The sequence below is a fragment of the Gorilla gorilla genome, chromosome 11 (genome assembly GCF_029281585.2).
Source record: "Gorilla gorilla gorilla isolate KB3781 chromosome 11, NHGRI_mGorGor1-v2.1_pri, whole genome shotgun sequence".
In the NCBI taxonomy this organism is placed as follows: Eukaryota; Metazoa; Chordata; class Mammalia; order Primates; family Hominidae; genus Gorilla; species Gorilla gorilla.
Genome location: NC_073235.2, coordinates 51,144,312 through 51,156,859, shown reverse-complemented (window position 1 = coordinate 51,156,859; position 12,548 = coordinate 51,144,312). Strand labels below are relative to the sequence as shown.

General features: G+C 41.8%; 1 protein-coding gene across 2 annotated transcripts in view; it reads right to left on the bottom strand.

The window, feature by feature from the left end:
• Positions 1 to 11,796, bottom strand: part of EPC2 (enhancer of polycomb homolog 2) — a 143,041-nt gene extending 131,245 nt beyond the window's left edge. The window contains exon 1 of one of the 2 annotated variants that reach the window (XM_004032631.5): positions 11,329 to 11,796. In XM_004032631.5, the coding sequence (XP_004032679.1) occupies positions 11,329 to 11,481 (153 nt within the window). In that variant the 5' untranslated portion in view covers positions 11,482 to 11,796. The remainder of the gene's footprint in view (positions 1 to 11,328) is intronic. The other variant, XM_019022780.3, reaches the window with a different exon arrangement.
• Positions 11,797 to 12,548: the final 752 nt, after the last annotated feature.

Sequence of the window (12,548 nt, the reverse complement as noted above, 5' to 3'; positions counted from 1 at the left end):
GAATAGGATGGCTTTCTTCAAAAGAGTATCTTATTGTTGCTCTTCTGACTCAAGTTACTACTTGAGGTCATAAATAAATATTACAGTAAAAACACTGACAAGTCACTTAATAATTAATCTGACTTTTTTTGGTATAAAAATAGGAATACAAGCAAAAGTCCTATGCACAATGCAAGGCTTTGCTGACAACCAAACTGCCACTTAGGAATGACGGGTTAAGGTTTGCTATCCAAACTACAAACAATCAACAGAAAGCTACATTCTGCTAATTCTCAATTCCTCAGAGATGTTAAAGGGAAGGAATTTAAAATCAAAATTGCCTGACCTTGTAACTCTAGATTAAAAAGCTAACTTTAGGATCACATATTACTCACAAAATGAGTATAAGAGAATTACTTGGGTTACTTTACCGAGTAAAAAAGCCTTTGTCTAGAAATTTTCTAGAATAACCACACACACACACACACACACACACACACAAACACAGCTAACAGCAGCTGCCTCTGTAGCGTGTCTGTGAACTTGAGGAAGGAAAGACACTTTTTATGTATATGCTTTTGTGCTGTTAAATTTTTATATTTAAATCATGTGGATCTATTATTTTTCAATTTTAAAAAGCTAGTAGTAAATGTGCTAAATGTGAAAATAAGACAATTCTGTCTATAGTACCATCTCCTGTATAGTAATGGGAATAAAATCTGCAGCCTGTATGCTTTTGAGACAAGGACGACACAGGAATGAGATTGCCATTTGGGCCACGGAAATTCTCCTGAAGATTTCTGAACCTCGGGTCGTAGGTTCCCAAAACATCCATAGAAAGAACTAAGGGGTCCATGAACTTGGATGAGAAAACATAAACTTCTAACAAATTTAACATTTCCTTCAATTCCTAATGTAGACAACAGACCACAGTAGTACTAGCAATACCAACAGAAATCCTAGATCTTTTCATGTCAAATTATGTCAAAATACCGTTTATATTTATCATTATTTTGAATTTACAATAACTAGATCCAACTGTAGATTCTGTACTTAACGTGTTAATAAAGCACACATATTAAAAATTGTTTATTTTGATAACTTTATTTCAATACAATTGATTTATCTGACTTTATTTTATGCATTTATGGCTTCATTCTGAGGAGTTCCAACAGACTGCCAAGAGTCCATGTCATCAAAAAAAGGTTAAGAAGCCCTGGATCATAATTCTCAAATCAGATGCCAATATCCTTCACTTGGAAATTGGAGGAGGAAGCATTTTGGGGTTATTCCAACTAGAAAGTTCCAGAAATTAATGGGCAGAAGATAGATGTAATAAACTTGTTTTGCCAGTGACCGTCCCATACAACCAACTACAAATTGAATGCTAATAGTGCCCCAGTTGAGAAACATCTCAAGAATCAAATAAATGGCATGACTACCCTCATCAATACCATACTTTTGAAAGTTTCCAAACAAAAGTGTTCATCCAAGAATTCAATGGTATACTGGAATGTCTCTCTTTATTCACTTCTCTAGTGTACAACACCCACTGCATAGATTTTCATCACTAAAACTTATCTTTCCCATAACTAACTAATCATCTAACCTAAAAAAAATCATTCTGAGGAATAAAAACACTATTTGTTAATTATTCAGGGCCCAATTATTACTCTACAGATTAACTGAAGATTTAGTTCTCTTAGCAAAAAATTTTCAAGGTCTTTAGTTTTTAAAATCAATTTGGTTGTCAACTGCTGTGCCAGAAAACAGAGAAGGAAGGAGGAAAACACACATATTAACTTGTAATGTTTGAAAGCGCTCTCTTTTTTTGTTTGTTTGTTTCTAAGAGACAGGGCCTCAGTCTCACTCTGTCATCCAGGCTGGCGTGCAGTGGCGCTATCACAGTTCACCGCAGCCTTGAATTCCCGGGCTCAAGGAATCCTCCAGTTTCAGCCTCCTAAGTAGCTGAGACTACAGGTACATGCCACTCCACCCAGCTGATGTTTTTATTTTTTGTAGACACGAAGTCATACTATGTTGCCCAAACTGGTCTCAAACTCCTGGCCTCAAGCTGTAAAAATGTTTAATTGGCATGAGAAAAAATGTGAAACTCTGTCACAGAATAATGTATAGGAATATTCTACATTTTACTCTTCCATCAACCTTCATATTTGTTATCCTGTATAAGTGAAAATTGTTACCAAAAAAATGAGTGTTGCCTATAAGACACAGACTTAAGTTTTTACAAAAAAATGTAATCTTGGCCGGGCATGGTGGCTCACACCTGTAATCCCAGCACTTTGGGAGGCAGAAGCAGGCAGATCATGAGGTCAAGAGATCAAAACCATTCTGGCCAAGATGGTGAAACCCCATCTCTACTAAAAATACACAGATTAGCTGGGCGTGGTGGCGCGTGCCTATAGTCCCAAGCTACTTGGGAAGCTGAGGCAGGAGAATCACTTGAACCAGGGAGGCGGAGGTTGCAGTGAGCCAAGATCGCGCCATTGCACTCCAGCCTGGGCGACAGAGCAAGACCCTGTCTCCACAAAAAAAAAAAAAAAAAAAAAAGTAATCTTTAAAACTAACTTTTCAGATACTTATTAAACAGATGAGGAAATGGGGCTCAATGAGGTTAAGTAATTTACCTCACCCATAAGCCAAGTGGCAGAGGCCAGGATTGGAACCTAAATCACAATTTCAAAGTTCCAACAACTTCACCAAATTAGCAGCAAAACTGAATGCTGCTTGTTGACTCCCCAACCAAGACATAAGACACGTCCTTAGCCCATTTAAAAAAAAAAAGCAAGCAAGCAGGGAAGCAAAGATAGGAGTTAGAGAGGTAGCAGATAGGCTGACTCTCCAGTCTACATTCCTCTGACTTTATAGCAACAGCTGCTTACAGTAAAACAAAAAACCTAAAAGCAGACAGATACAATGAAACTGCTGAGGAGAAACTGGAAGTGACTGGCATCTTCCTCCACAGTGTTAACCCTGTAAGAAGCGGTTCTGCATGATAGAATATGTAAATTTAAAGCTCTGTCCCATTTAAATAGTATAGACAAGGCAAATAATCGATGATCAACTTTAAGTTAAAATCAAATAATCATGATGGACCTTCTGCCATCTGCATTGGTCTCCTTCATGGCTTATTCCTATCAGCCTCTCCTCCTCATGGTGTCTCTATGCACCCATTACTGTTTTTCTACTTCAACTCTACTTAAAACTAAATGAAGATGCAGAGCTGCATTGTTTACCAATACAACGAAACTCAATCCAAGTGACCAGCATCATGCTAAGTGCCTGTATTACAAACTTTTTATCACTTAAGACAGAAAGTGACAGAAGTACCTGGATTGCTATCCTGCCTGTCTTGGGTACCGAATAAAACACACGATACCTTCCCTCAAGACATTTAGTCTTGTTGGGGAAATAAGTGTCTACTCTCTCTCGTGCACATGCTCTTTTTCATACATATATAAAATTCACACACACACCATTACACACACACTCAAGTGAGAAAAATGATACTAGAAAATTAAAATAAACTCAAGTGGTAAAGACTAAAAGTACTACTGAACTTCAGAATACTTACAGCAATGAGTAAGCCTAGTAAAGTGAAGAAAATTTCATGAAAGCAAGATGATCATAACCAAAACATACACAGAATGGATTGCTCTACTAGGCTCTAGGAAAAATTAATATTAGATAGAGGACGAATATAATCAATCCTCATAAAAGAAAGACAAGCCAAACTGACAGGATCTCAGCAGTATTAAAGAGTTAAACCTTAAGCATTAATTTCTTCCCAATATTTAATGTCACATTTGTTAGTTCTTTTCATCTAATTATAATCCTGGACAATATGCCAGTAGATAGACATGCGGTTTCAGAGGTTCAAGTAATTTTTAGAGTCAAAGGTACTTTAAAGGTCACTCAGTCCAATTCTATTTCACAAATGAGAAAACTAAGGGCCAGGAAGGTTAAATAATTTCTACAAGGTCAAACAAAACTCATCCCTTACGACTTTGAAAATTAATAAGTGTGAAGAGTTTGCTTTCTTTAAAAGAACACTGGAGACTTCTTTTACAGTCTTTGATTCAAATTTCATTTAAAACATAACACATACAAATTATTCTAAGGTCATTAAAACATCTTACAAATTTATGGTTTGTAAAAACACACTGAGTATACAAATTCACCTTGGGACAAACCATGGATTAAAATGATTTAACACTTTAACTTCCTAACTTTTGATCATGCTATATTACCATCAGTAGTAGATCTCTCAAGGCAGCTCTCCAGCTGAGAGGGTAACACTTCTCAACATAGGTATACTAACTTCCCCTGCTCTTTGAATGGCAGACTCAGAGGTAGATACCTGATGCAAGCCAGACCAATAACGCTCTCTATCTCAAGAATCTGGAATTTTGAACTTTTAATGGGAAAATAAATGATAGAACAGTAAAGCTATAATGGACCTTAGATATCTTCTAGTTCTCAACCCATTCATTTTACAGATGAAGCAGTACAACGGTGAAGCAAGAGCCCCAGAGTCAATCAGCCTGAGTTCAAATCCTGGCTCTAGCATGTTCTTTTTTAGACGGATGATCTTAGGCGAGTTACTTAATTTCTAAAGTTTCAGTTTCTTCCTCTGAAAAAGAAGTAGTAACACCTATATGTCCTACTCTTAAAATCAACTCTAAACCATCTATTAAGTTTAACAAAGTGCCTGGCACATGCTCAACACACTCAACAACACACACTCAAATGTTAGCTGAGATAGTAGTGATGAACAACCTGAGGCTCAGAAAAGCTAAGCAACTTTCAAATTATATGGCCATTTAACCCACTTAGGCATAAATGGGTTAATCCATGACAACCAGAACTAGAAACAAAAACTCCAGAATCATACATACTTCAGTGGTCTTTCATCTATACCACCCTACAAACTCCTAGGCCTAACATTCAAAACTGCCTATAATTTAGTCTAATTCTACCTTTTTTCCAACCTAATATCCACCCCTATTTTTACTCCTTCATTCACCAAATATTTACTGACTGCTTCTATGTTTTAAACAGTTTTTAGTGCTGAAGATGTAACGGGATAAAATGAAGGGGAAGACAGAAGCAAAAGATGTCTGCATGTCTGAACGAAAACAGGGGAATGATATGGTCAGCAACATCAGAGTGCTATCCTCCTAAAGTTTCTATTAGCAGGAAGAATAGGAAATGATTGACAGAAAGCATCTAACATGGAAGAGCCTTCCTTTGGTCTACTCAGCATCCTCAGAACTTCCTTTAGATATTCTTATGCTCAAATATTTGCTTCAACATACACCATACAACCAAACCTGAAAGCCCAAATTGTTACGCCTCTCTCCAAGAAGCCTTCTTTATGACATGCAATGAATCACCTCATGCCTCTCAACTACACTAACATTTAACTTTCTCTAATGCTCTTTTGATGTCTGTCAGGTTGTCTTAACCCTGTAGTTTTCGCTAACTTTCCAGATACATGTTTTTGGACTTAACGGTTCATTTAAGTTCTATGAAATTGAAGTCTGCATCTTCTTTTATTCTAACATTTCAGTACACGGCCTTACACATACTTTTCCTATACAAAACACTTTAGTTTCCCAATATCTTATTTAGATAACAACTGGCATTTAGATAATACCTGGCATGTCATTTGCTTTTGTTAGAAGAAGAAATGCTTCATGTTTTTACAGTATCAATTTACAAAACTGCATTTTATACCCTCTCCATTATGAAACATGAAATATATTAGTGCCAATAGTAATTCTGAAAAGGTATCAATCAGGATTATATTCCTACCGTATCAATTCAAAATATCACTTAAAATATTAACATAATGGCAAAAATTAGACAACATATGAGAGGAGATACGGCAATTCAAATTACTCACGGATCTTCTTTAAAAATAAGGTGAATCACATGATTCATGTAGACTGGTACATTCTGGTATGAAAAAGTATCTCACAGAAATCTACACACACCTATGAGAGTTACTTAAAACAAGATAAAGATTTATCATTACAACCATATCCGCGTGTGAAAAGATTCTATATTTAAAGAGGCCTCTGACTCAAGAGGAAAAGAGGATATAATATTTAGATATACATAGTACCAAAGTAAGCAACCAAAAAGAATTCCTGGAAGAAGAATTTATCAAATGCTGCTAATAAATTTTATAGATAGATAGATATTGGGGGAGGGGGAGAAAAGACACAAATATAGCTCTTGGAACAGAAAAAGAAATAGAAGCCCATTCAACACTCAACAAACATTTTTCAAGCATGTATTATGTGCCAGGCACAGTTCCAGGCACTTGGAATATATTAATGAGCAAAATAAGCAAAGATCTTTGCCCTTAGAGACATTATATCCTAGCAGGAGAAAAATCTAAACAATAAAATGGGACAGTTTCCCACAAATTTCTTATATGCTTAAGATAACATAAACAGTGGGATAAATATAATGGTGCCAATACAGGGGAAAGCAAAGTTAACAAACTGCTAAGAAAAAAGAAAGAAAATCTGAAAACCCAAGAGCAAAAGTCAGACCAAATTAAGTAATGAAAAAACTACACTTCTTAATAATTTAACAGTCTAACCAAATTGGCAACTTCTAAGGTTTCCAAAGTTATAAAAAGTAAAATATTATTTACAAAAACTATAATGAACTTAATCACAGTTCAGATGATAACTCTGGGTTCTGTAAGAACCCTGAATATGCAGCATGGTGACTATGAGTATATGCTTTTGTGACACCAATGTCAAGGGTCTGAATTTCAGCCCTGCACCAGCACCAAGACCTTTCAGCTTTTCCTCTATAAAACAGAAATGGTAATACCTCATAGGGCTGTTACCAGAATTAAATGATAATCAAAAACTGGAAACAACTAAAAAATCAGAGAGATGCATAAAGATAGCATACCAAATTCACTGGAATACTACTCAGCAATATAAAGGAACAGACTCATACAACAAGGATGAATCTTAAATGCATCGTACGGAACAAAGGAAGCTAGACACAAAAAAGTATGTATGATTCCATTTATATGAAATTGTAGAAAAGGCAACCTAATCTACAGTAAAACAAAACAAATCAACAATTGCTTGGAACTAGGAGTGGAAAGGGACTGGTTGCAAAGGAGCACAAGGAACTTCTCCAATGTTGGAAATGTTCTATATCTTGTTTTCATGCATGTATGCATTTGTCAAAATTCATCAAACTCCACACTGTAAATAGGTACTTTTTTGGTATGTAAAGTATACTTCAAAAAAAGTTTATTTTAAAAAAGGATTAAATGAAATAATACATGTAAAGCCCTTAACACAGTATCTCGGATATATGAAGCATTCAGTAAATGGCAAGTATTAGTAAAAACATCAACTACCACTATACAACACTCATGGGGAGGTGGCAGAACCGCTGGCTGCCTGATCTTTCTGGTCTAAATTCTAAATAAACATAAGTGTACAGTACTTGACCTAGACCAAGTGCCGTGAGGAGCATTACAAAGACCAAGTTAAAGGAGGATGCCAACTGGCAGCTCTTAGCAGAGGACAATGATAATAAGGATAGGGAAGAAAAGAAGTAAAAGATGTTTGGATGTCCAAAAGAAGAGGCTACACAGGATGACATGATTATCAATGATACAATGTTACCAATGCCCAAGAACACCTAAATCACCTCATCCAGGCATTGTCAGAATGTAACTCAGTCAGAATGTAACTCGAACTTGAATAATGACTTTGTTTATATAAACGAAGTCTAATGATAGTCCAACAGCTACACAGAAGAGACAGGCCTTAATTTTAAGGGTGGGTGGGAATAGAGGGGGAATGGGAAAAAGCCATCCATGAAGGCTTCAAAAGATTTTGCCAATCAAGCAGAACAGCACAGTTCAGAGACACCCAGCAACAATTGTGAATCCGTAAGCCAAGGTTGGTTTGTTTGTTACAAGCCTACTGATTTAAAAGAAAAAATCTTATAAAAATAAGGAGTTAAGGACATCTAGATATTGAAAGTTACTTAAAATACAATTCAAGTGAAACACAAAACATTTGTGAAATGTATGACATTTTACTGCTGCTTAGAAATATTTATCAAGGCAGAACCATTTTTATAAATACATAATTCTGTTTAATAACAGAAGTCCTGTAAGACCAGAGAAATGAATTTGCTGTCACTCATGAAAACACAAGTCTTCTGACATACATATTTAAAAAAGAAAGAAAAAGAAAAACTAATACTCCAATTGGACACTCTGGGAAGCAAAAGATTTCAGACTATAAATCTTAACTGTTACGGTTTGCTTAATTTTGATTTTAAGAATCTCCACTTTTAGCATGTATTAAAGAGGCAGAAAGGACAGGACAAAGAATCAGAGGTTCTGGGTTTCAACTCTAGTTTTATCAGAATTTGGATTTCTTCTTCCTTAAAATTGGGCAATTGAAGTAGGCTACTGAAAAGTATCCAAGTTTAGCACTCATGCTCTAGTTTGAAAATAATTTTTTCTAAAAGAGCTAATAAAAAATTGCAAGGCGCGGCAGGGCACGGTGGCTCACGCCTGCAATCCCAGCACTTCGGGAGGCCGAGGCAGGTGGAACAAGAGGTAAAGAGATCGAAATCATTTTGGCCAACACGGTGAAACCTCGTCTCTACTAAAAATACAAAAATCAGCTGGGCATAGTGGCACGTGCCTGTAGTCCCAACTACTTGAGAGGCTGAGGCAGGAGAATCGCTTGAACCCGGGAGGCGAAGGTTGCAGTGAGCTGAGATCGCGCCACTGCACTCCAGCCTGGCGACAGAGCTAGACTCGGTAATAAATAAATTAAAAAAAAAAAAAAAAATCTGCAAGGTGCGGCCAGGCGCAGTGGCTCACACCTGTAATCCCAGAAATTTGGGAGGCCGAGGCGGGTGATCACCTGAGGTCAGGAGTCTGAGACCAGCCTGGCCAATATGGTGAAACCCCGACTCTACTAAAAATACAAAAATTAGCTGGGCTAGGTAGACGGCGCCTATAATCTCAGCTGCTCGGGAGGCTGAGGCAGGAGAATCACTTGAACCTGGTAGGCGGAGGTTGCAGTGAGCCGAGATCACGCCATTGCAATCAAGCCTGGGCGACAAGAGCTAAACTCCATCTCAAAAAACAAATAAAAAACTGCAACACGCATTAAGTACTTTTATTTCTAATGAAGCATGAAAAAATTACTCTAAGTTATCTTACTAAATTAAGATAAAATACCAAAACATATGTGTCATACTAAGGACCACGTATGTTGGTGATTGCAAAAAGTAATATATCTTCCAGGAGTTAACTGTTCACTCTAGAACAGATTTCCTTTTTTTTTTTTTTTTTTTTTTGGTGGTGGGGACGGAGTCTCGCTCTGTCCCCCAGGCTGGAGTGCAGTGGCACGATCTCTGCTCACTGCAACCTCTGCCTCCCGGGTTCAAGCAATTCTTCTGCCTCAGCCTCCCGAGTAGCTGGTATTACAGGCGCGCACCACCAGGCCCGGCTAATTTTTGTATTTTTAGTGGAGACGGAGTTTCACCATATTGGCCAGGCTGGTCTCGAGCTCCTGACCTCGTGATCCGCCCACCTCGGCCTTCCAAAGTGCTGGGATTACAGGCGTGACCCACCGCGCCCGGCCTAGAACAGATTTGACTCAAGTTCTAAAATAATAGGATCAAAGTAATTGCACACAATACTGGTACTTTTAAGGCCATCTTTCTTTTGGATCAAGACCCACAAAATAGCAAAAATATCCAAAGTTGTGCTTATTAGGGTTCAATGTAATTAACTATTGTATATAATATGATTTTATTTTAATTTTCCTTCCCATGGAAAACTGAGTCGTTAGAAACAAATTAAAAAAAAAAAAAGAGTTCTCACATACAAAAAAAAAAGTTCTCACAGCTCTAAACCTTAGGGATAAATGCTGGGTTTTGATTATAAACATATTTATATATATATGCACACACAAATATATACGTGTATGTGCGTGTATATATATCTATTACATATTTGTGTGTGTACACACACAGTTAAGTTCATCCCGATGCTATGGCCATATGCATTTTCTACTGAAAATGTAAGACTTTCAAGTAACTATACATCAAAGAGAAATGTGATTAAATAAGAGCAAAGTAGTAATAACAGGGTAACATAATGAGGTCAGAACTCAACCAGCCAATCGAAGGCATAAAAGCATTTCCTGCAATATTAATAGTCAAAAGAGAAAACCAATCACTGAAACCTCGAGCTTCCTTTTGACAGTCACTGAAGCAAGAGAACCAATCCACACACACCCGAGGTTGACAATAAGGCGGGACTGTAGGTTCATTGAAGAAATTCTTGAGGGTGCAGTTACTATGAACTTCGCACGCAAGTAACACCACTCGAGTCATAAACACTCTCTGTGAAGCCAGATGAAATCCAACCGTCTGCAAAATTTAACCCATCGGAGGAAAAGCTGCAGTTTTCCCAAAAGGTGCTGTATTATCAAAATTACAACTGCCAATTTAGATGCACTAGGTCCTCAACTTCTAAGGACCACCTCGCAATGACAATTCTCCAGGACAACGCTACGCCGGCGGCTCGCTTCGGGGCATCCCCGGCTCCTCTCTAACGTTGCGCACGGAGCACGGCCGTCCCGGCGGAGCAGGCAGAGCCCGTCCGCCCCGCGCCCGGCTCGGGTCGGCTGAACTGGCCGGCGGGCGGCCCTCGGACGCTACGACCCGCTCGGTAGTCGTGGCCCCCGCCCTCCCCCGCCGCAGTGCTGCACCGCCTCATCCCGCTGCACCTTCGCGGGCGGGGGAGCCAGGATGATTACATTACTGGGAGGAAGATGTTTGTTTTGAAAGCACCCTTCCAGTCATTTCAAAGAGAACTCAATACAAAGCCAAAGTTAAAAAGTGGAAAAAATAATAATCTTGCCTAGCCAAATAATACCACGCCATTAATTAGCCCCGCGCCTGGGGGAGGGAGGTGGAAAGGTAAACAGAGACCGTACGCCAAGTGCGGCCAGCGCATCCCCTGCGCCATTCCCGGCCGCCGCTTACGGCAAGGCCCCCTTACGGCAGCGTAAGCAGCGCTGCGAGCTAATCACAACACTGGGACGCAACAACATGGCGGCCGCGGGCGGGCGCTACGCCGGCCGAGAGGGTTTACGCTACTCCGCCGGCGTAGAGTCCCGTGCGTTAGAGCGGCAGCGGCGCCCTCCAGCGAGCGTAAAGCGCTCTGTGAATGGCGAGGCCCGACTGACAAAGGGGAGGGGGGAGGAGGGAAGGGGGGGTAATAAACACTCGAGTCCCTACCGATTCCTCCTCCTTCTCCATCCCGGTGGGCATCTGGGGCACGGCCCGGTTGATGGAGACGCAGTCGTTGAGATCAGGCATGTCCTTGCCGCGGTAGATAGGCAGCGGCTTGGCGGCGTCCAGCGCCCGCGCTCGGAAGGAGAGTTTACTCATTGTCTCCCCGCCTTACAGGAACAGCCCGGGCGGCGGCGGCGGGGCGGGCGGGGAGGGGGGGAGGACTCCCGCCGCCTCCTCCACCTCCTTCCTCAGTGCAGCGCGGCCGGCCCGCTCCTCCTCCTCCTCACTGCCCCCGGCCACAGCATGGGCGCCCACCCCGCCCGAAAACAGCCCCCCGCCGCCCGCGGCCGCTTCCACACACTAGATCCGCCGCTCGCCCGCCCGATCCGCTCCCTGCGCCATGGCCAACATGGCGGACATTACCACAGCGGCGGCGAGCGATCCCGGCAGCCCGCGCGAGAGCGCGCCCCCGTCGCGGGAACGCGCCTCGCCCTCTCCCTCCCTCCCTCCTTCCTCTCCCTTCCCCTCCCTCGCCTGCCCACCCACTCTCTCCGCGGCGCTGCCGGCCCGCGGGAGCGTGCTCGGTCTCGGTCCGCTCCGGGGAGAGGGGGCGGGGGCGGCGCCCCTCCGCTCGCCGGCCGGTGCTTTCGCTGTGTGGCAGGTGCCAGGTGCGCAAGTTCGCCCGCGCCCGGGAGCGTGCGCCTCGCCCTCCGCCGCCCGGTCACCCCTCTCGCTGGGTGTCCCGGAGGAAGGCGCCGGGCAAAGACGGCTGCGCCGAGCAGCGCGTGTGTGCAGAAGTCCGGGAGCGGGAAGGGAAGATGTCGACCCGGACCCCACCAGCCATCACCCAAGCCTGTACACGGACAGCGCTTATCCCCAAGGCGCCCTGTGCGCAGGCTAATTCGCATCTTCCGAGGCGCACATCCCCGAGAGGTGCGAGAGGTCTCTCCCATCAGTCCCATCAGTCCGTTCGGAGGACTGGACCGCGCTGCTGGTGCCAGCCCTCTTCTACGCCCTTCCCTCCGTACCTGTCCGAAAGAGCTCTCCAAGGTGCAGCAGCGCGTTCGTCCTCGCTTTCGCGGGGAGGATGCTCAGGGCAGCAGTGAGGGTTCATGGTTTGAGGCTGCCAGATGCAACAAGTGAACTTAGGTTCCCTGTCACCCAAACTTCGGTACAGCTGTTTAGTGGATGGTAGGTATTTTTCTGAGTTCAAAAATAGTAGC